This window comes from Nymphalis io, chromosome 10, assembly GCF_905147045.1.
Source record: "Nymphalis io chromosome 10, ilAglIoxx1.1, whole genome shotgun sequence".
Lineage (NCBI taxonomy): Eukaryota > Metazoa > Arthropoda > Insecta > Lepidoptera > Nymphalidae > Nymphalis > Nymphalis io.
In genome coordinates this window covers 3,436,737-3,462,278 of record NC_065897.1, presented here as the reverse complement: position 1 = coordinate 3,462,278, position 25,542 = coordinate 3,436,737, and the positions used below count along the sequence as shown (strand labels likewise).

The window sequence follows — 25,542 nt, the reverse complement described above, 5'->3', positions numbered from 1 at the left end:
GTTATCAGAAATTAATGACATGTTGTCGTATGATACTGGCAAATGGCAATTGGCATATGACATATGTATTATGTTGTCAAGTAGAGTTACTAAATTTTATAGGTTCTCTAAATATTTGTTCTAAAAAATGAAGTATCGTTTTTCTATTTATAAGTCTAAATGAATCAGTTAATTTTTATAGTTAGTTTTGTGTGTTAAGAGTGAAGACCAATATACATTAAATTCCGTCTCTATTCACCCCGTTTTACTGGCATAAACAATTAATGTCACTTTAAATACTTTTGACATAATAAACAATAATTTTAAAAAGTACATATAGCTATATGTTATATTCTAAAAAAATGGTATAATAAAATTGCGTAACAGCGCATACACATTGTTTTTTTTTATTCAATGTCATAACTATAGAAGATGGAAATATGTTTACCTCAACATACTGTTGAAAATGAAAATTAATTTCAGCGTAGACTTAGAGCGTAACCACAGGTTTACAGTGTCACTAGTCACCGTGAAACGGAACCGCTCCTCTGCCGGGAGATGGCGCGATGTCGTGTCGCAGCACGGTGCTGTGTACGCAACGTTTTGCTGTTGTTAGTTCGCACATGTTAATAAAAATGGCTAACAATTTAGATGTCGACTTTTTTTTAGAATTTCACTAATGGATGCACGTCCTGTTCTCTTATATATCCTTCAATTGGAATGATTTTGAGCCATTGCGCAGTAATATATTAGCTACATATTTCAAATATCACTAAGAAGAAGAACATTTAAAATTAAAGTTAGTTACCAAACAATTATTTAATAACAGATATAAATCAAGCTGATTTGAATTTTTATCCAATTGTGTATACTTTAGAGATCACATCTACTTAAACATCATATTCTGTCCCTGTATAATTAAGTCTGTATACATACAGTTATACCGTAGACAGAGAAACTAAGGGCGAAGCCCCATTAAGGGCGAAACCCCATTAATCCGTTGCGTTGCGTTGCATCGCGTTGTCGCAACGGAACAACGCATTGTATGCCACATCTGCGTTGCGTTGACGCTGCGCCCTCGCAACGCAAGAGGGTACGCACGCCTTCGCAGTTGCCCATTCATTAGCCTTACGAAATTTATCACTGTAGTGTTCGTGTGATTTATCCCATATAATGGGTCTTTCTTGGACCAAGGATATGAAAAAATCAATATCAATATCAATATTCTGCTCACTCATCGTAATATAAAAAATGTAATTACGCTCGTCTAGCTTCGTCCTCTACCTGTGGATCACTGTCCGTCGTCGCAGCGGAGCTCCGACAACGCAGCGCATCACCTTCCCTCCCGCTTCGTCTCTTTTCCGTCGGTCCGTTAAAACGTCGCGCGCGACGACGCAATGGTCTAATGGGGCATGTTATAAAAAATATATGGAAAATAACGCAGCGACGACACTGCGACGACGCAACAAAATGCAACGCAGCGCAACGCACTAATGGGGCCTCGCTCTAATCCGTTGCGTTGCGTTGCATCGCGTTGTCGCAACGGAACAACGCATTGTAGAGCGAGGGAAGGTGATGCGCTGCGTTGTCGGAGCTCCGCTGCGACGACGGACAGTGATCCACAGGTAGAGGACGAAGCTAGACGAGCGTAATTACATTTTTTATATTACGATGAGTGAGCAGAATATTGATATTGATATTGATTTTCTCATATCCTTGGTCCAAGAAAGGCGGTGGCGTAATAAAAGCAACAAAAGAACACGTTTGTATCTATCCATGGGCAGAACTGAGACGCAACTGCGAAGGCGTGCGTACCCTCTTGCGTTGCGAGGGCGCAGCGTCAACGCAACGCAGATGTGGCATACAATGCGTTGTTTCGTTGCGACAACGCGATGCAACGCAACGCAACGGATTAATGGGGCTTCGCCCTACCTGTGGATCACTGTCCGTCGTCGCAGCGGAGCTCCGACAACGCAGCGCATCACCTTCCCTCCCGCTTCGTCTCTCGTCTCGTCTCGTCTTGTCCGTCGGTCCGTTAAAACGTCGCGCGCGACGACGCAATGGTCTAATGGGGCATGTTATAAAAAATATATGGAAAATAACGCAGCGACGACACTGCGACGACGCAACAAAATGCAACGCAGCGCAACGCACTAATGGGGCCTCGCTCTAATAGACCAAGGGACCGTGAAACCGAGATTGAGACAGGGGTTAGTTTGTCAATATGTGCATATAATGCTGCCATAGTAACTACATTCCCTGTTTCGGGAAATTAATTTTCAGGAGTTAATTAAAACAAAAGGAGGTTTTTAAGTTTTACTTTTTAATATTTATTGTACATTTTTTTAATTAAAATATTTTATTGTTCTCAACTAAACCCAAAAACCGTTGCATTGTTTATTTTTGTTTATGTTACCAATAGTACTTCAGCAATTTTTATCGTACTGGATTAGCATTCTCCTCAGATGTTGAAATCTAAAACACTCAATTAAATTATTAATAAAGAATGGTTACCACATTTATTTCTATGTTAACCTCTTGACTCGGAATTTAATAATATTATAAATCCAAGAAGAATGTTAAAAAATGTTGTCACTAGGTAAATAGGAGAAAGAATAAATTAAAATAACAAATTTATATATAACGAAGGCTAATATTGGACTCCGTATTTATTTTGTTAACATTGTCGACGAATCGATATTTTTTTCGAAAATCGGGACATTTTTTAGCTGACGCTGGCAGCACTTACATGATAAATAATTATAAGTTCTCAATGATAAAAAGTGGAAAATCATATTATCTTCAGGATTTTAATGCGATGTAAGATTCCGTCATGCATAAATAATCATCACTGAGAAACTATACTTAGGGACAAAACCGCCGTACTTACGCGTGAAAACACACGCCGGCAATTTTCTTCTTGATATCGCTTTAACATGAAATAATACGACAATGCACCATTGTATAACCTTCGATATGATAAAAGGATTGTTTCTCTTTCATTGAATTAGAATCGTTTACTAACATAAAAATAAGCAAAAATTGAACAATAAGCACTATGAACGTACCAACTGTCAAGTTTGTTTCGCTTCTTGAGTAGCGACTAACACAAACTGGTTACGCGATAAGGGACAAAAGATTTGATAATTCTATCTCTGTCTAAACCATTTGTAGTGTAATTTTCGTTTTCTTTCTTGTATAGGTGAGAAGGAAATCGTCATTGCGTCTATTAGTTTCTCTGTCTACGCGAATTATACAAATATAATGTTGCCATCTATAGTATAATGTTTACCTTAGCAAAAAATCTATACGTATATTTGTGTTACTTAGCAACATAATAAATGTTATTCCGAAATATTATAATGTTAAAATATCTACTGAGATAATATTTAAATAACTTAATGAAATGGCTGAAGAAGAATTAATAGGAGAATTTGGAAATGGTAACTATTTTTTTCATAGTTAATAATAATAATTGTATATTAAAATAAGTTATCGTATCATAAAGTATTCTTCAATTTTTACAACTTAATGTCCTTTTACTTCCGTCAATTAAACAACAAATGTGATAATTTTCAGAATTAAATAATACGCAAAATTGTTATTTATGTAATTTTTATTTCATTCAGAAGAAGAAATTATTGAAGAAGCTGTACCCGAAGAAGTGGAACAAGAATCAGTAGAAGACGAGTCAATTCTCACTGAATATGATCCTGATGATTTTCTGTCTGGTGCCGTAAATAGCTTGGATTCAACAATACCTCTTAATTTATTTGATTTTGAGTATCCTTTGACAGTTGTTAGAACATATTACAAAAATATAAGTACTTACGACATAGCACAATAAATCGAATATCGGTTACTAGGATCTAGAAAAGTTATAAGCGTTTCTATTCTTTTCAGAACACATCCTCGAATGATATTATTATTTAAAAATAAAAATATTAATAAATATCATACATTTTAAATAAGATTTTAGACACTAGAGTATTAAAGTCAATAGTTATTATTTCCTTTTAAAATAAAGGTATTTGTTTCGACTTTTTGTATATATTCAAAATGTGCCATAAATGCAAGTTTTTTCCTTCTTTTTGTTGTAACTAAATTATTATGACTCTTGAGTAAATTATTATTACTATTATTAATCTAATAATATATTCCTATATATTAAGACATTCATATGGCTACAACTGCCAAAAGTACTTCAATTTATGCGCGTGTGATGATTCGGTGGTTTGCTGGGCTGCGGGCAGCATCATCACATTCATGGATGTTAACACCAAGCAGTTATGGTTCCGGAGAAGTACCACAGGTGGTTCTGTAGGAGCACTGACGGTAGGTTAAAAAACGTAACTACCCTGTTTTAAAGTCGTAAGATAATTATATTATCTAACTGTTACTCTAAAACTATTTATCATTCAGTCTTACAGAAAAGACCCAAATTACCGTATAGTAATCGCAGAAGGCAGAGAGAGTGAGCGAGATCCAATAATACTACTTTACACCTGGCCCCAGATGGATATAGATGCTGTTCTTCGCGACGGCACATCTAACGCATATTCTGTTTTGGATTTTAGGTAGATTTTATTAAAATTTGATAACAATATTGAGCATATTCATAATTATATGCTACACGTGTGTAATATAAAATATTTATTCGGTAATAGTCCTGACGGCGAGCTCCTAGCGTCTGTAGGGAAGGAACCGGATTACAACTTGACGATATGGAACTGGAAACGGCATAAAATTCTTCTGCGCACGAGTGCCTTTTCATTCGATGTTAATACTGTTATGTTTTCGCCGTATTGCCCAGGCCAATTGACAACGGCAGGTGAGACTTACTTTTGACGAGTTACATAGACTATGACTCATAGCCTACTCCAATCAAAGAATGAGTAAACAAACCTTTAATTTACTTATTCTATGCGATTTACTGATAGCTTTGCTATATTATATGCACGACAGACAGTTTTCGATTAATATATCGTTATTTATAATACAACACTACCCCCTTACAACACTAACCCCTCAGGCTATTGTCCAAATAGGTAAAGGTTTAATATCAATATTAGTCATTCTTTAAAAATGGACGTTGTAATTATTAAAAAAAAGTAGTCAACTCAACAATCCTCCGCAGAACCGGATGTAACTATGTATGGGTACATAGTTACATCCGGTCATCACCATATGATTATTTTATTTAAATAATATTTCTTACAGGATCGGCGCATATTAAATGTTGGAAAATGGCGCATACTTTTACAGGTCTTAAATTAAAAGGAGAACTTGGCAGATTCGGAAAAACAGAAATCTGTGACGTGCTCGGTGTCTATCCAATGCCTGATGAAAAAGTGCGTTAACATATTATGTTATATATAAAACTAGCGGTTTACCCGCGGCTTCGCTCGCGTTATAATATAATAATAATTTTGAATTGCTTAATAACAATACAAACTTTTATCCTCTTTATTACCTTAGGGATTCATTTTTTAAATCCTTTAGTGCTAACTTACTGTGTAAAAGGAAACCATTTGCGAATTTTCATGGGGTTAAGCGCCAGTAGTTTGGGTTGTGCATTAACATGTCATTCACTTAATCTTTTATATATTAGATTATATACATAAAATAAGAAGATTGAATTGAAAAATAAACAGTAATTTGGTTTAAAAAATTACTTTAATATCTAAAACTTATTCCAGATACTATCTGGCTGCGAGTGGGGTAATGTTCTCGTTTGGGAAGCTGGTCTGGTTAAATTGGAAGTCACGCAACGTGGACGAAAATCCTGCCATAAGGCACCAATTGTTTGTACTTATTTATAAATTTGATAAAAATTAACGATTTTTTGGTAACACAATTTTAACAGATAACTAGCTGTATTATATATAACTGTAATATTTCATTACCGTTAGAGTTATAAGTTTCATTCATTAAATATCTTTTTTGAAAAATCGTTATTATATTATACTAAATTTATTGAAATTTTGCTTAGATTATTTTTACTCATTTGTATTTCACAGGGCAAAAATAAGGACTGTATCTTTCTATTTAGAAAACCAGTATTTTTTAAATAAATTTTAATTCGTATAGCAGTTAATTACACATTTCAAGAAAAAATTGGTCGAGATTTCGATGAGGATGATGAATATTATTTTTATGCAGTTTTTGTATGTATAATGTTTATTAGTTGTAATATTTTAGGTGCAATTTATGTTAAGCCCAGCTGGTGATGAAGTCACCACAATCGCTCGTGACGGATACATTCGTGCTTGGTATTGGGACACAGTGGAACAAGCTGATCCACCTGAAGACGATCCATTTGTAGAATTAAATCCGGTTGCTGAAACTTATGTATGATTTCATTTCTTATTTCTGGAATTTTGAGATAATAAATATTATTAATATATTATAGATATTAGTGAATCAATTTATATAAGTTGGGTAAAAAGCTCCTCTCCGCTAGACTATCTAGGCTTATAATATATTTGAATTTGTACATTTCCAATGGTATTTATATATATGTACTAAACCGCATCATACAAGGTGTTCTTATGTGTATGTGATCAAAATGTTCCAATCTTTGTAGGTACCAGGATGTCAAATAATGTGCTTAAAACACCAACATGATATGTATTGGTACGCTCAAGTAAGTAAACAAATAATTTGTAAAGTATTTTTATTTAGTATATTGTGAAAAAAGAGGATACACATATTTAAATAATCCTTGAAAATTGTTGAAACACATATTTTAAAGTTCTGATGAGAACATGACCTATAAATAAACTATTGCGAATGAGAAAATATAGTGAAGTGTATGAATCATCATCAAGCTACAGTGTAAACACTGCCAACTTCCAACCTCCGGACGGCTACTGAGAATTCGTAGACAGAAAAGCCCAATAACTTTTTACTGGGGCTTTTTCCCGACCTGGAATTTGAACTTAGATCTTCGGGATCTGCAACTAGAACAATGAGACAGCTTATATGAATGTGCATATTTATTCTATATAGATTATAAAATAATAGATATCCGATTTTCAAACCGTAAGATGATGTAAGTTAAACTTTTAGGATGGCAATGGTGGAATTTGGACTGTCGATATAGAGATAGATAAATTACAATGTAATCATACGAAGATTATGACATGTCATGCCAATGGTGTAGTAGCTATGGCTGCACTACGCACATATCCCATACTAATTAGTGCAGGATGTGATGGAGCGTTACATGCATACAATACTCAGACTCACACACTTCTCGCAAAATACCAGTTCCAGGCAGCCATTACTTGTATGCTTTATCCTCCAACAGATGTGAGTTTTTCATATTCCTTTAAGCTTAAATATCAAGGATAAATATTAAACAACAATCAAACAATTAGTTATTTTTACTTGTAAAACTGTGTTGTACATAAATAATGTGTATTTAGTACTTACCTATTTGACATAATTTATCAAATACAATTCTTAATAAGGTCGATAAAACTGTTTCAGTATAATATACATACAAGCTTTTGATATACATACAACGTAACATAAAATAAAAAATAACATGTTTTTCAGGTTGATGCAACTTCACGAATAATATTGGTTGGTTTTGCTGATGGAATTATGCGAACACTGCTAATTCATCCGGAGCGACTTCAGGCACAGTCGACGTTAGTTGAAGTTCGAGTACATTCTGATCTTACAGTTCACAGTGCAGATTCTATTCACGCCGACGTCATTGATTTAATATCGGTTAGCGATTTGATATTAATTGAAGCAAAGTGTAGATCTTAAGCCACGTAAAATTTATGATTTGTACAAATAAGTTTCCGTATTTTGGCACTCTTTATTTCGTCATTCGTCTGTATATCTATAGCCTACTATAAAATGAGTATAAAAGGAGTATGAAATATAAAAGGAGTAAAGATAAATGAACAATATTGACCTTGAAATATTGCTATTTTTTTATATAGTATAGGTAGGCGAACGAGTATATGGGCCACCTGATGGTAAGTAATCACCAACGCCCATAGACATTGTTAGAAACGTTAACGATCGCTTTCATAGTCAATGCGCCACCAACCTTGGGAACTAAGATGTTATGTCCCTTGTGCCTGTAATTACACTGGCCCACTTACCCTTCAAACCGGAACACAACAATACCAAGTACTGCTGTTTTGCGGTAGAATATCTGATGAGTGGGTGGTACCTACCCAGACAAGCTTGCACAAAACCCTACCACCAGTGATTTTTTTTTATTACATGTCGGTAAAGTTTTTGGGATTTTTTATAATAATAATAATATCCTAGGACATTTTTCACACACGGCCATCTTCCCAAATTAAGCTTATACAAAGCTTGTGCTATGGAAACCAGACAACTGATATACTACATATACTACTTTTCTTTTATAAATATATACTTACATAGATAATTACACCCAGACTAAGAACAAACAGACATGTTCATGCACACAAATGTCTGTCCTGGGTGGGAATCGAACCCACAACCTTCGGCGTGAAAGGCAAGTATCTTCCAACCACGCCAACCGGCTCGTCTAAATTCATTTCAGAAGTAAAATTAACGTGGACATAGGTAATTAGGTGGAATAGTGTATAATACAACACTAGGCCGATAAATATAGATTATATATTAAAAAAGAACTTAACTTTAGTGTATAATATAGCTAAGCTATATAAGCAAATCGCATGTAATATGTTAATGTAAGGTATGCTTATCTTTACTCCTTCTTCGATTGGAATGTATTTTGTTCAACATAATGTAAATTGTTAGTTAAATTTCCAACATATTTTAGTTGGATTAAGTAACAACGTAACTACACAAGTTTGAACAATTTTCTTTGATTGATTAATTTGCCTGTTGTACTTAAATATAATGTTTAATGTGTACCTATAATCAAAAAAATATCCAATATATTTTTTTAGTTGTTAAAGCCACATTCTAAGTCCTTGACGCAAATAACAATAAATGATCAGCGTACGTTACTGGTGACATGTGGAGAGGACAGCACGATATTTCTATACCATTTGGAATTAGGAACACCTTTCAAGCTTCATAGATTGGGTTTTATACAAACTCCTAACAATGTAGCTTATATGACTTGGAAACCAAATGAAGTGAGTATGGGTAGATGATAATGATTTTTTTAAACGGGATAGTATGCATTGTTTTGTTTATGGTTGGTAATATCTGAATTCTCTAAATATACTTCTGACTGTAAATATACTTGTGTTTTATAAAGTTCTAATAATTAGTCCTTCGCTGTTACGATATATATAAATGTCGATTAAAGGAACATGTTCTGCTCCTGTGTGGTCAACTTGGACTTATTCTTGAAGCTACGCTGCCAGATATTCCAATAAAAATGTACAGTGAAATCACTACTTTTAAACAAGAATTTCTTTCAATCGAAGAAATAGTCGTGAAAAAATACTAGTAAGTTTCAAGAGAAGACAAAACACTTTTTATAAATATACTTTACAAAGAAATTTTCAAAGCATTTCAAAAAACTTTATGAGGTTGGTTTTAAAAAAATATATTTCAGTATGCGTAATAGGCCATTCCCAACCGAAGAAGATTTGGCTAGTATTGATGAAGAAGCCCTTAAAGCTCAAGAGGAAAGCGAAAAGGATAAAGACGACGAAGAGGAAGAATATATTGGTGAAATACAATTAGGTAACTTTATTCACTAAAATGTGCATAATTGATTTATTAATACTATACAATAACTGTAACAAAATACAACAGCTCAATATACCTAAGATACATATAATAGCTAAGTCGTTCCCAGAGTCTTCGCTAAAGTCGCAGATGTATTGTCCTTGTTCTTCATTTCGCAGAAATATTAAATTCATAATCACCGGATCAGTAAACTGACTACTCAGTCACAGAACTCGCTATCTTTTACCATCCAGAACATTCTTGAAATATATAGAAACATAAGGCACACAACAATAAATAAGATTGATCTTCTTCCAGTTCAACGAATATTACCCGATGGTAGGGCTTTGTACAGGCCGTCTGGGTTGGTACCACCCACTCATCAGATATTCTGCTGCTAAACAGCAATACTTAGCATTGTTGCGTACCGGTTTGAAGGGTGAGTGAGCCAGTGTAACTACAGGCACAAGGGACATAAAATCTTAGTTCCCAAGGTTGGAGGCGCATTAGCGATGTGAGGAATGGTTATTTCCTAAATCGTTAATGTCTGTGGACGACGGTGAACACTTTCCATCAAGTGGCCCATTTGTTCGTCCGCCTGCCTATAACATAAAAAAATGCACTTTTAATAAAAAAGTTAAAAGAAAAAACAAACCTAACTTTACGTTACACAAAATAAAAATTGTACTTTTTCGAATGACTTTTTTTTTATTTGACCTATATTTTAGGTCTTTATTGATCGTTAGAATATATTAAAACTATTTATGTATTTTGTCATAAAATTGGTTTTAGTGGAGAGTGAAAATGTGTCGGGTACTACTATAACATGGGCTCAGTACTGCGATGAAGGTATCTGGGTTGTGCAGCAAGACACTGGAGCGCTTCTGCTTATCAGACCTGGAAATAATAAGATCATAAAATACGGACCTATTCCTGGCGCTTGGTGTGATGATATCACAACTTTAAAATTCATGTATGTGTTGAGTTTACAATTTCATTAAATATCCATCTTGTTACTATAATAATGTAAATTTGAAACTTTCAGAATGTCACGTTATTCGTAATTAAACATGTTTCGTATTTTGTTATGTTTCTTAATCCAATTAATAAAAAAATATCATAGATTCCAATGGTAATAATAAATTTTCAGCTACAGCTACAGCTTAATAATAAATATCTTCTTGAACACGTATCGAAAAAGTGCTCTTTCTACAAGATCTGACTTGAAAAAAATTAAAACTAAAAAATTTATATATGACCCGTACAAACTTAACCTATAAATATTGTTTAAAGGATTATTATTTAAACAAACCTTTCTTCTTCAAAGATAAATAAATTTTTAACTTAACGCCACTAAAACGTTTATAAGTATGACCGAAAATATATATGCTTGATTATAAACTAGACGTAAAATATACTTTATGATTTTCAAGTTGCGAGGATCGCTATCTTGTATTGGGAACAAACTCAGGATACATTCGCGTTGTCCGCATGCCTTATGAAGAAGAAGATACGGCAGAATACCATTACTTGACATGGAAAATAGCACAGCAAAAACTACTTAAGAAGCTCAAAGGAAGACGATTGGCGAAAGAAGAGGTGAGTTATGGTTTATAAAGTGAATCTTAACGAAGATTGTATTTTAAAATATTCGCAAGCATCACACGAGGATGTCAAAATTTAGTGATGTTATTTCCAATCATTATTCATCACGTGCTGGGCAGTGAATTCCATCACATCATGAACAATAGTGAAAAACATGCATGTCTCGTTTAAAAATCGAAACCACAATGAAGCAGCGTCAAACCTCCTCTAAAAAAAAGAGGATACTTAGGCCTAGCAGTGGGATATTTACAGACGGTTACTTTACTTTGTGTAAGGTCTGTTGCAGATCATCTAATAATTTACTAATATAATATACTCAACGTTGTTTTAGAATCAACCAACACCAAGATTAGATTTTATTGATTACTACTATCTTCCAATTCATGATCGCTACACGGGAGCTATAACCTCTTTGGAATTTAGTTTTGATAGCAAGTAAGTGTAAAATAAATTATATTAATATATAATACATATGAACTAAAACAAACCATCATTATATTGTTTTCTAATCGTTACTTAAACATTTTCAGATTTTTATATACAAGTGGACGAGATGGTAATATTTTTTCGTACGTTATTAACTTTTCAGAACCTTTAATTTCGTTCCCTTATTTAAAACCTGAAAAAGAAACTATCGTAAGTATATTGTGAATAAGTAAAATAAAAAAGTTAGAGGTGTTTATAAGTCGTTATAACGTTAGTTATTGCTGTTATAGAAAGTAGAAAAAATCAAAGAACCAAGTACTGTTGATGGGGAACTAATGTCGCATGAGCAACTCAAACAAAAGGAGGAGTACGACAAGATGATATCGATAGCCAACGCTCACAAGAAACGTGTTCGCGACCAACTCGCGGAACTGACAGTTGAATACACTAAACTTATTAAAGCGTAGGTATTTTAATTAAATTAAATAAATTTTAAGCACATGAATTTAATAATGTTTATAATTTTCAAGACTGATTTATTTTGTTTTTATTTTTGTAATTAACGTACCTAATTTTATAATTATACATATGGTAATATTATAGCTTTACATTTTGCCAGTTCTCCTAAATGGTTAAAAGTAAATATATCAATCATTAAATCATCAATAAAAAATAATTGAATTAAAATTGTATCGACAAAACTTGAAAGGTACTTTTACAGTAAAAGATTCTATCACTTTCAGTTTAGCAGTTGAATGTTGTATTATGTTGAATATTGGTTTTTATATATATAAAATATATAATGACCATAAATTAATGATATAAACAGAAACCGAGCTCTACCATATTCCCAACAAATGGATGTTACCCTGGACCCTCGTCCGCTCGTGGTGCAAGAACAGGAATTGGCAGAAGCAAAAGCGCTAACTCGACGTAAGCTGGCACATCAGCTAGAGGCTTCGGACTTAGCTCTCCACAAGATGTATTCGAGAAATATCATTCAACTTGACGTGTTTCCGTTTACTTTGAAGGCTATCAGGTCAGTGGTAAAGATACGTTGCAGTAGGTATAACGCCGGTGAATAGTAAGTATTCTGCCACTGTCGTATAAGTTAAGTACTATTTAATTTAGATTAATGTACATAAGCATTGGATAATATAAAGTTAATGGTCATGAAATCATAAAAATATACAACAACTTTTGATGTTTACTAATACATAATATATAGTACTGTATTAGTATTAGTCCACAGTAGCTTGACTATTATTGGATAACTCCCGATTCATTGATCAAAACTTAAACATCAGGCATCATATTGACACTTCGGTAAAATCTAAATTCTAAATATATTTCGAATAGCATTATCCGAGTATTTAACTAAGAGAATACTTATCTCACAGTTCGAGGAAACAACAAACGAAAATACTAATAGAATTAAAATATTATTTTATGCAAAAGGGATCCCGAAATTATGATAAGACCGTTACGACAGAAAAATCTATCCAAGGCGTTCATCGAACAACTTCAAGAAGTTCATCAGAAAATGTATGAAGCATCACTTCGTGGACGGTACTGTGAACAATTATTTTATCTCCTTTACACATGACTAATTTTTAATTATGTTTATTCATTGCGCTTAACTCTCTTTTACACGCTAACATTAGGAATTTAAACCTATTTGCATTAATCGAAACAGAGAAAAGGTATATATTTTTTATTATATGTTTTTATATTATATTCATAAGATTTTTTATTATATTATTAAGGTTTATATTCAAATAATAAAACTATCTATATAGGAGAGCAGAATCGACAACTCAGAAAGCGGTTGCGAAAAAGATATCATTAGGACCCCCTCGCGTCGCGTCCTTTTTGCTGGGCTTACCACCGAATCCACCTCATCCTCTGAAGAAAGCACTTCGGAACTATTACCAGAGACTTAACCGTCACCATATTCAATTCATAGAGGTATAACTGAAGATTTATTTATCAAAGACATCTTAACTTTAATGGATTAGTATAGTTTCATGATCATGTAGCTTAATATGATTGAACAATGGTTTCATGTGTTCTATCATTATTATTAAAAAAATATAGGTGTATTATTAGTTGTTTTTGTTTAGTGGCAAGAACATTTGTCTCGGAAACCAGATTCACATGCACTACCTCCTGGCGCTGCAGATGCACTCAAAGAAGCCGAAGAAACAATTGGTAATCGCGTTCTGAAAACACAACCTGACTACGTAGCGCCACAAGGCCATAATACACAGCTCCGTATCTGTCTTACACGTAAAGAGGTGAGCTTATGTAACTAAAGAAAGCCTTAGCCGCTATTAAAGGTGACCTTGAATTAACCCAAAGGCAACATTTTTGTAACTTAAATCTATGTTTAGTTCAGGAACTCTTGTAACAAGGATCAGTTAGACGATTTCTCGACAGAAAACCACAATAACTTTTTTACTGGCCCAAATAGGGTATTGAATATAGAACGGCATTCACAAGTCTTACAAAATATGCAATAGGCCAACGACGCAAAATTATACGTCAGATATATGCAAGAATTATTACATTAAATTTATAATTTGTAAGTACATTTCCAACTTTACTTTTAGATTTATGATACCAAGCGCGAATTCAACGTGAAGGTATTAAAGCTACGAGAACAGAAAGTTAGACTAGTTGAAAAAATGCAAGAAATTGGAAAGCGTTTGGCTGAAATACGGGTTGAAATACCGCACAAACTTGCGAATCAACCGCCTCCAGTACCTACCATAGATGACAATCTAGAGTTTCCAGAAAAAAATCTTGAGGTAATATAATTAGCATACATTATTATCATAAGTATACACTTGATGAGAACCGGGGTAGCTCTGTAGCAGAACACTTGAATCTTTACCGAAAATTAAAAGCTCAAGCTCAATTTATATTTATATATAATTGGTATTTATAGTTTATGTTGTGCTCGGCGATAAAAGAAAATTTCGTGAGGAAACTTGAATGTGTCGATATAATTCTGCCACATGTGTATACACCAACCCGCATTTGAGTGAAAAAGCGTGGTGGAATAAGCAATTACGGTAATTTCCTTTCCAGATAAAACCTGAAATCGCAGTTCAGGCTGGACGACCTACAACAGCAAGAAAACCACAAGAACGTAGACGATCGATGTTGTATCCACAACCGAGAGTTCGTCAGGGGAGAGTTGCTCGATTCGTTCCAATAACTGGTATAAAATAATTAATGAAATCAACATCATTTTAAACTAAGTAAAATGTTTTTTATGTTGTTAAGGTTATGAGATTTTTAGGAATTTCTAATGGGGAGTCATTGTATAAGTGATGATATTCTCTTGTCCGATTTCAGTCAAAAGTTCAGGCGCAATACCAACGGCTATACGTGCTTCAACGTGAAGGTTTTAACTAATAATTTTTCGAAAAACCCTATTATCTTTTTATTTGTCCGACTCGATATTTAAAACCTCTGGCTTTGCGGAATTGTAAATTAGCCACTAGACCCACTAGATAGTCGTGTCGAGTCGATTCAAAACCCTTTTCCATAGTTCAGGTATAACTTATTTATATTAAAATTTAAATCACGGTCATCATTTCCTAATTCTTATCCTATTTATTTTAGCCACGTTAGGCGTGTTTAAAACGTTTAATTATATTTTCTAAAAATAAAATGAATGCTTAAAAAAAACATTTCCGATTAGAATCCCGACCGCTAACGGCATCTTGGGAGCTTTTAAAACCGAAACAAGACCAAGAGTCATCACCCATTGAAATCGAAATTCGAGAAAGACGAATTGAAAGGTAAATTCCTCTAGGATTGTTCAAAAATTGCAATATAATATTTCAGTTAATATAATATTTAGTTCTTATTATAGCGGCGTTAACTAATTTAATGTACTCTTTTTAATTTGCTATTTTATTTTTAAATAAGAAAGTCCCTTTAAAGAGGTTTTTATGACGAAGCATAAGTTAAAAAGCTAAATTAAATTAAATTTTAAATACAATATTTTCATCGATATCAGAAAGTGTTTTACGATTATCTAGTAAGTCTCTAAATTATTGGATGATTAAATAAACAGGCATTTATATGAACAAGACATACTGATAGTGGATGCTGATATATTGGTTCAGGAGTTTGATTCCAGGCTTCGACAACTTCAACGAGAACGTATACGCGTGCAGGTAATTCATTTTTAAACTTACTAGGTGGTATGGCTTTGTGCAAGACCGTCTAGATGGGTACCACCCACTCAGATATTCCACCGCTAAACAGCAAAATCATATACATAAATCATAAAATATAATCATGTACTTAAAATGAAATCATATATATTGCTTTGGTTAAGGTTCAATATGTTAATAATTCAAATATTGACAGTTATATTTCATGAATGGTTCATTTACCCTTACCCTAACATTACCCTTACCCTAGCTTTTAGCAAATAGAATAGAAACAACGAACATATGATGGTTGTTTTACATTACATATGATTTTTTGCGTAATATGATTGCTATTAGTAACGTTAAACTTACGCCGTTTTAGCACAAATAAAAAAAAATAATTGATTTGGATTTCTTTTTCAAAATAGCATTTGTACGCCTTTCATCACCAAGTCACCAATTTTTTTATAGAATAGGAAGGTGGACGAGCATATGGGCCACTTGATGGTAAGTGGTCACCAACGCCCTTAGGCATTGTAAGAAATGTTAACCATCGCTTTCATCACCAATGCGCCACCAACCTTGGGAACTAAGGTGTTATGTCCCTTGTGCCTGTAATTACACTGGCCCACTTACCCTTCAAACCGGAACACAACAATACCAAGTACTGCTGTTTTGCGGTAGAATATCAGATGTGTGGGTGCTGGTAGATAGCTAATTTATATGTCCATAAAAGTTTGCACCCCTTTCCACATAATATTTTATGGTGTTACCCGTTGTTGCACCTTATGCAACTTTTAAAACTCTACGTATATTTTAGTTTAGGGAATGCAATAAATCATATAAATAAAATACTATTACAGGAGAAAAATCAATTACTGGAACTTCATCTATACCAATTACACAGGGAAATGACCGTGTTAAACCGTTTTGAGGCTCATGAAGATCGTTTAGCAGAGAGAGTCTACGCTAAATTGATGCAGGTCATTTACTAAATTAATTCAGCGTCGAGCGTTACAATCACAAACATAAAACTTATAATACAAAACTTAAATAATTAATAGAATGATTAAAAAGATCATACTATATATGCATATTATGCTTAACTACATTTCGTAAGCTTTCCGCTTAGTTTCTCTTAAGCAAACGCTACCAGCGATAAGGTTATAGGCATGCAATATAATAATATATAAACTGTCAAGAATAATATTTTAAAAAAATTATAAAGAACTACTTACAGTTTTATTTACTTTACAATTTGATTAAGTATTCGCTTATTATAATATATAATATCCTGGGACATTATTTTATGGTTCTCTGATAATATAAAGCATATTGATATTCCGAAATCCAATATATTAATTACATAAATTACTTCCTACTCCATAATACTTGTAGGTTCGAAGTGTTAATGATCAGATAATAGATTGTGAGCAACGAATTGAAGAACACAAAGCGGAAAAGGAACGCCTCGATCTAGCGTGTCAGGAATTGCAGAGACAGTTCAAGAAATTAGTGCAAGATAATAAGTTCGCGGATTTCCTTCGAAGAATATTTAAAAAGAAATATCGACCGCCGCGCGAAAAAAATGAAGATGGTAAATAACAATAATACTATTTAAATAACGGTTACAGAACCGTTATTTAAATAGTATATTAACAGTATCTACAGAGATACAGTATTATATAGAGATGCATAAATTAATAATACTAAATATCGTTGCGGTTAATTTTCATACGTTCCATTAAAATTACTAAGACTTGTTCAAAGTGTTGTTGCAGTTTAATTAAAAATAAAAGAAAATCACTATTTATGTGCTTGATTCTTTTTTTTTATTTATACGAAATAATATGGCTATTCACTTGGTTCCAGAATCGTCTGAATCCGAATCAAGTTCGTCCTCCAGTGAAGAAGAAGATGAAGGCAGTTTGGACAGCCGTGACATTGGACCGATAAGACTTGATCCGAACATATGTCCAGAGGGTTGTGATCCAGACATTTACAATAAGACTTATGAACTTAGAAATACGAGGTAGAAACATCAAACGTAGAGATAAATATAAATAATATTAACGATATCATCGATATAATGTTATAAATGCGAAAGTATCTCTGTCTGTATTATTTCCGCGAGAAAACTAGTTAAATATAATGAAACAAATGATTTTCCTTAAGCAACAGTTAGTTTCCTAAATAAAGTAAGCAAATAAGGTTTTATCAACAAAAACTTTCAAAATTTCAAAGAGTTTCAAATTTTTTTATTCAAATAGACTTTTACAAATACTTTTGAATCGTCAAGCATTACCAAAGTGAAGTTTACCGAAGTGCTTTTAAGTTTTATATTGTCTAGTCTAAAATCATAGCTTTCATTTATATATTAGCTAGCACTTAATATTTATAAATACGTCTTTGGGTGTATTTATTGATATTGTTCGTATTACAAAATAAATATATTTTCTCTATTTAATTCAATCCAAAAATTATATTCAGACATAAACATGAACAAGAAATGCTGGAACAGGATCGAATGGTCGACCAACTTCGGAAGGACATCGATGCACACAACAAAGTCAAAAGAAAGTTTTCAACTCAATTAGACAAAAGAAAACAAGAACTGAGAGAATTTATGGTATGTATATTAATAAGCAACGGTGCTTATTAATACATAATATACTTATGTAAATAATGATTACGTTGATTTTTCTTAATTGATCCAGTTTGTTTGTCTCTTTGATCGGCAACGAAAATAATTGAATATTCTTTAAATCGTGTGAGATCAAGAAATCGTACAGTTTTAGAGTACCAATCCTACTAGCAAAAGCCTTCCCAAGAAGTGATTTATTTTAAATAGGTAGGCAGACTGGCAAATGAGCCACCTGATTATAAATATCTACCTCCACACATATGCGCCAACAACTATGGGAACTAATTGTGAGAAATTGGTGGTACTTACCGAGACGTGTTTGTGGGAACACTTACCACTAAGAATGCTTATAAAGTGAGGGCGTTAATAAAGTCTAACAAAATATATTTTCATGCATCCTACACACAAGAATGGTCAAATAAATGACCAACAAAACAACAACAAAAAAAATCTACCTTGTTACAGATGGAAAAACAAAGTTGTATGAATGAAGTTGACCAAGTTGTGATACTGCGGTACGATCAGATACGAGCTTCAGCTATTCGCGGATGCACTGGACCCGGGGGACTTTCACAAACGGTCGTCTTTCCAGAGAAAATGCTCAACAAGCTGCGGCGTAGGGTGCTGGAATTGCAAGATGAGATTAAACAACAGAAACAACGACAAAAGTAACCCTTTATACCCTGAAATACCCTAAAAAACCAAAAAGAATATAGTCTTGGCATTAGTGTCAATCATTCGTTGAGATAGCGTACTACCGGACAATATTAATGAAGAAATAGAAACTACTAATGCGTATATACACTATAATACATATTGTGCACTATAATATATTCTTGTTGGGCGGGTAGTATAAGATTTGATACTACTTATATTTAATATGGTATTGTATATTATTTAAATAAGTATTTTCTCCAAACAGAGTGAACCGCACGCACCTGTTTCGCATGAACGTGGACTTGCGCGCGATGGAGGCGCGCGCGGCGGAGCTGGGCGCCGCCATGCGCGACGTGCTGACGCGCAAGCTGGGCCGGCCGCGCCGCGTGGACCGCGCGCTGGACGACTTGCTGCGCCGCCTCGCGCGCCGTCACAAGTTCTCCGTCGCGCTCGACGTGCTGCCACACATGCTGGCGCAGCTCACCAACTGGCGAGTGAGTCTCACTTTACAATAACAAAACTTTTCATATGTAAAAAAAGAAAATAATATTAACAGTTTCTGTTTTCTAACATTACTAATAGCTTTTACCCCTTAAGTTCTGTATTAAAAACCGGAATGACAGTAGTCCAGGGGGTCACGATCGAAACTGTGAGATTCATATCTTTAATATATATGTATATCGCAATTAATTGGTTGAAGAAGTCTTATTATAACCAATATGGAGTTCGAAATCAAATCAAAATCCTTCATTCAACATAGAAGCATTACACCTTATAATAAACTTTCTTAATATTGGTATAATATATAAAAAGTCGATAACAGGAACGTCACAGTGCCCTGGAACAGAAATATCTAACCGTTCTCAATCGATACTCTGACCGACTTCGACTCGCTGCGGCCCTACAGGCTGAAGTATATCCGCAAAAGGTATCAAAGTAATATTAATACATTATGCATTTATATTTTATAAATCTATGCAGTAAAAAGATTATCACATGTAACAATAGACACCTCATTACTAAATCTCAACGTATTCGATCGATCCAGCCAGCAAAAGATTCAACTATAATGGCTGGAGGATATGAACCTGAACATTACCAGCGTGACATCATCCGTCTGCGTATCATCAGATCTCAACAATGGCAACAAATTCAGGTTTGAAATCGAAATACTACAATTTGTATGAAACATAACATATATACTAATAAATGACGAGAAGTTTTTTTTTTTTGGTAAAGTCTTACTGATAAAACTACTAAACCGATATACATAAAACTTGTACCAGAATGTGCAGCGCGTTTCGGAAAATATTTTTGTATATCATTTTATAATATAAGTAGACTGTTTATTGTTTTTCATAATTAAATTTAGACTGTTGACGTGGCAAGCGTGAAGAAATAAAGAGCAAATATTTTGATCACACAGGCTTTAGAAGAGGAAATTCACCAGTTACGGTTGAAACCTTTGTCAGAGATCTCGACAATGTCTGTATTATCGCCGCCGGAGTCAGATCGAACGGATATTAACCTCAAGATTGTACACGCAACTGCGAGACCGCTACGACAGAAATATTTTCCGATGTAAGCTTGTGAATTTAAGGTTACAATTTTTTTTTTCTAATGATTTGCAAAACAATATTGTTTTCAATTATATTTCTCTTTCATTTAATATAACAGGCATTTCTTCTCAAATAATACTAAAATATCAACATACGTTTTGACTTACGATATTTTTTTGGTGGGCCTTTATGTTTTTATTCTTAGGTAGCATCATTTATTTAGCTTTTAGATTATTAGGTAGACATAAAGTTACGTTAAACTTCTCTGAGTTAAACTCTAACTCAGCTCTAACTCTAGCTTTATAGTTTCTTAACGGCATGTATGTATATACTATAGCTTGTTTAATTCTCCGTTACTATAATCAAAATACGATTCGTTTTCCTTACGGATAGATTGTCGACGAGGCTTAATTCAGAAGCTAACATTGACTAGCTGCTTACAAATCGGTATGGTAAATATATCAATATGACAGATAAGTGTTTTATTTCCATAAGCAAAACGAATAGTTTCTAGAATATAAATTTATAAATGCGGCGACTAAGCGTTTCTAAATACACACAGAACACCTCTGGGCTCCCAAGTTAAGGTAGTGTATGAAGTGAATCTGATGAAACTATTATATGATTGCTTGGATCTGATGCGAGTGACCCGAGATGACGCAGAGGAACTGTTGCAAGAGCTCACAACTGAGCTGCCAAACGTAGTTTCAGGGTAAGCAACGGCAAAATATATTTTAATAAAAAATAATTTAATGTACTTAATTTTAAACCGCTTTTCAACACTACATACTATTGTTGTGTTATGGTTTGAATTACGAGAGAGCAAGTGAATTACACAAGTACAAGTGATATAACTTCTTAGTTCCCAATTTTGTATTGCATTGCGTTTTGGATTGCATATGCGTTTTGGCGTTGTAAGGAATGTTAAATGTTTTTTACGGTACCAATATTTAAGGGCAATGGTGACTATTTACCATCGTGACGTGACCTTTTTTCTTGTCCACTTGCCTATTATAAATGATAATAAAAATAATAACAAAGGATACGGAAAAATAATAAATTAACTTGCATATAAGGGATGCCTTATCACTATGAGCGATTCCTTATAAACATCCTCGGGAGAAGGATAGAGCAAATATAAGTGCCTACATAATTGTATATAATTAAATACTATAATTATAAAAAAACAATTAAATTGAATTTATATAAGTATAAGAGGAAATATAATTGAATGTGTTTCCAGTGCCAAAACTCGTTTCGAAGTCGTAGACGCACTAGTACGAAAGTGGTTACTCAAATATGGCGGAGATCCAAGTCTCTACAAGAAACAGACGCGCGCCTTTGATGCACTCGCTACTTTGGCTGATCGACTTATTAAACAACATGTAAGACAGATTATAATAACGTGATATCTTTGTGTCAATAATAAATCGATAGTACTTAATATTATGTGTATTTGTAGCGAGAGGTAGAGCTTGTTCTGGTAGTAGAGCTTTGTGCAAGCTCGTCTGATTAGGTACCACCGACTCATCAGATATTCTACCGCAAAACAGCAGTACTTGGTATTGTTGTGTTCCGGTTTGAAGGGTGAGTGAGCCAGTGTAATTACAGGCACAAGGGACATAACATCTTAGTTCCCAAGGTTGGTGGCGCATTGATGATGGAAGCGATGGTTAACATTTCTTACAATACCAATGTTTAGGGGCGCTGGTGACCACTTATCATCAGGTGGCCCATATGTACGTCCGCCTTTCTATTCTATAAAAAAAAGTTTAAAACATTCACTTGTAAAATTGAAATTAGTCTAATATTGTATTAAGTGTTGGCAGCATTATTAGTGAAATTATTATATTGCTGCTTTGGTAATAACCCTGTTATGTATATCATGGTATAAAACATTATAGAGACTAATTTTGTTATAATATATAGGTTTACCTACTATATATACAATAAAATCAGCTTGGAGACGTTTTTGCGTTTGTAGTTATGATAAAATAGATAAATAAGTAACAAATATTTTATATCTGTATATATATCTATAATATTTTATAGATAATTAATATTATACATATTGAACTACATACATTTAGTAGGCATCGTAATCATCGCGTCCTTTTTTTAATATGTATTTTAATATGTAATGTATAACCCATAAATGTCCCACTGCTGGAGAAATACCTTTCTTCTTAAAGTGAAGAAGTACTTCATTGTTCTCTATCGCGCTCACTCACTTAAAAAGCAAACTGCTCAAAAATATTAATTTGGTCGAACATTTAGACAAGCGTATTATATACACAATATTAGTAAATAGTGTCTTAATATTAGTAAACATTTATTTTAACACGTCACGTGAAAGGTTGAAGCGATGGAAGGAATAGACCAGAAAACGCATGAAATAATGCAGTCTCTTGAAATTGCTCTTAAAGACGTCGCTGGAGAGAAACGATCGCTCCAGGATCGCCTCGGTCCAACTCTTGCCACATTGATGCATACCGCAGAATCAGGTGAATATCGCAAATACATCGACTAAATCAATTGTAAATATGTCACGGAATGATATTAAGAAGTTATTAATTAGCACAAAGTTTTTGAATTGACATTCTGAAAACTTTTTCTATACTGTCAAAATTTCATACATACATACGATTAATGTATATGTATATATATATATATATATATATGTGTGTATTTATATGAGAAATAACAATAATGACTTTCTGAACGGATTTAGGCGAATCTCTAAGACTTCTTGGCCATAGGCTTTATGTGCTACATGGCAGTGTAAATACTGGAAACAACTCCGGGCTACTGAGAATTGCTTAAAAGAAGAATACCCAATAACTTTTGTTGGCTAACCTGGGATTTAAAGCTTAGGACTCATTATCTACATCCGTATCTATCATATCCATTTACAAGCCATTGCACCAATATTAAAAGTTAGTTTGTGACTAACTATTAATATATTATCTGTGAAATTAAAAAACAATATTCTGTACTGGCAAATATTTTAGTTAAATTGAATATATTTTTTTCAATGCAAGTATATTTTTTAGAAAGTGAAGATGCCATGGCAATTACAATGACGTCACTGGTGCAGTCTCTTGTCGATGAAGCACATCCTCTCATGGCAGAATCTATCGATCGCATTGAAATTTTTAACGTCGTGGAAGATTTAAAAGGTTACGCTCCTAAGTGTTAGCTAATTTTTTACTTCATATTGAAAACCACATAACCATTTTAAAATATAAATAATAGTACATATCTAAATTAAGAATAATTAATTGTAAATAAATTGTTCACAAGAATAGATTGCGGAGTAAAGGCACCTGAAGAAGAACTGAAGAACGTAGTAAAGTTGGCAATAGATTGTCTTCGTGCTCAACTCGTCAGCCCCGAAGAAAAGCGCGAGTTAGACAAAGCAATAGACGACGCTCTTCATATCGATACGGTTGTAAAAATATAATTTTAGTTCATCCGTTTGTTATTAGAGTATGACAACACAAATATTTAATAATAATTCTACCGTTAAATGCCAAACGGTTAAATTATATGTGAGTCTGTGTAAATAAAACCAAAAAGACTTTTATAGATGAAAACCTTACAGGCGACAGTTAATTTGATAGTTGTTAAGTATAATAATTACCTTATTTTAAATCAAATTGACTATAAATTTTATTTTCTAGTACAAGTGGAAATCGCCATATAATAGATTATAAATCGAAATCATATATATTTTTGTACTTTTTCCGAATGACCACCATTCACGGCGTTTTGAAGAAAAAAAAGCGATCCCAAAGAGTGAAAAAATTATAGGATTCGACAATCATTCCCCTAAACGGCACTGTTTCTTTTCAGCAACGGGCTTAGAAAGTTGAAAAAAGTATAAAATTTTAATTACCTTTTTTAATTTTTAGGAATCCACAGCGACAAGCCGCGACATTTCTGACGACAAGAAAAAGGCAAAATAATTTTTATTATCTTAGTTAACATTTAAAGGTGTTTCCTATTATTATTTAATAAATGAAGTTTATCGTAGACTTTTGTATTTTTAAATGGAGTTATTTATTTGGAATTAATTTATTCTTATCGTAAAATGATCCAAAATATAATATAATATAAACGCCGATTTCCACAGAAAAACTGAATTCTATATAGAGTATAAAAACATGTATATAAATAATATTGCTCTGTAACGGTTGACAATAACTTTACATAAATGAACTGAAAACTGAATGTCATACGATATTATATGAAGTCATTTTATTTTATTATATAATACTAATAAACAAAGGATAGAAATTTAAACTTTTATAATTTTAATTTTATAAAATGGCTATGCTAAGCTACACACCCCTCCCCCTCCGGACCGAAATAATAAAAATTAATATTTATAATACAATATTAAAATATTCTTTACTAATAAAGTTTTAAAATATATATTATGTATTTTAATTTTGACTTGAAAGTTTTACTGTTACATGCAAGTCATTTCGTTTGTATTATTTACAAAAAAAAAATCAATGAACATTTATATTTAGATATTATTAAAACATTAGGAAATAATCAATAATTTAATCTATTAAGTACAGTATAAATATTAGGCAAATTTTGAAACACTTATTTGTTTCTCTGTCTACTTCAACTTATATAATGACGTCAAATTCAAAATCTTAATCGTCAAAAACACATTAAGCAGTGTACACGAGTTGCTACAAAAGGAGAAACCTATAAAATAACATTATTTTCAAAATCCAAATATTGTATATCTTTCTTAGTATATCCTCCCAAAGTTTGAGTAGTAGCTGGAAAATATTGTATTATTATATTATAT

General features: G+C 33.1%; 1 protein-coding gene across 1 annotated transcript; it reads left to right on the top strand.

Annotated features, from left to right (window-relative positions):
- The first annotated feature begins 3,385 nt into the window (after positions 1–3,385).
- On the top strand, positions 3,386–24,764 carry LOC126771204 (cilia- and flagella-associated protein 44). Its single transcript, XM_050490961.1, is given in 42 exon segments — positions 3,386–3,422; positions 3,609–3,762; positions 4,152–4,314; positions 4,402–4,556; positions 4,647–4,810; positions 5,200–5,330; positions 5,679–5,783; positions 6,181–6,330; positions 6,566–6,625; positions 7,051–7,293; positions 7,543–7,719; positions 8,913–9,104; positions 9,281–9,423; positions 9,533–9,663; positions 10,441–10,621; positions 11,082–11,247; positions 11,585–11,688; positions 11,784–11,889; positions 11,955–12,142; positions 12,509–12,718; positions 13,138–13,248; positions 13,479–13,647; positions 13,803–13,976; positions 14,292–14,489; positions 14,773–14,905; positions 15,392–15,491; positions 15,770–15,872; positions 16,715–16,834; positions 17,250–17,448; positions 17,724–17,883; positions 18,342–18,480; positions 18,961–19,163; positions 19,418–19,646; positions 19,976–20,080; positions 20,201–20,308; positions 20,579–20,733; positions 21,274–21,423; positions 21,955–22,096; positions 23,068–23,224; positions 23,765–23,890; positions 24,020–24,159; positions 24,626–24,764. Coding segments are annotated over 42 exon segments (6,135 nt in total). The 3' UTR covers positions 24,680–24,764.
- Positions 24,765–25,542: the final 778 nt, after the last annotated feature.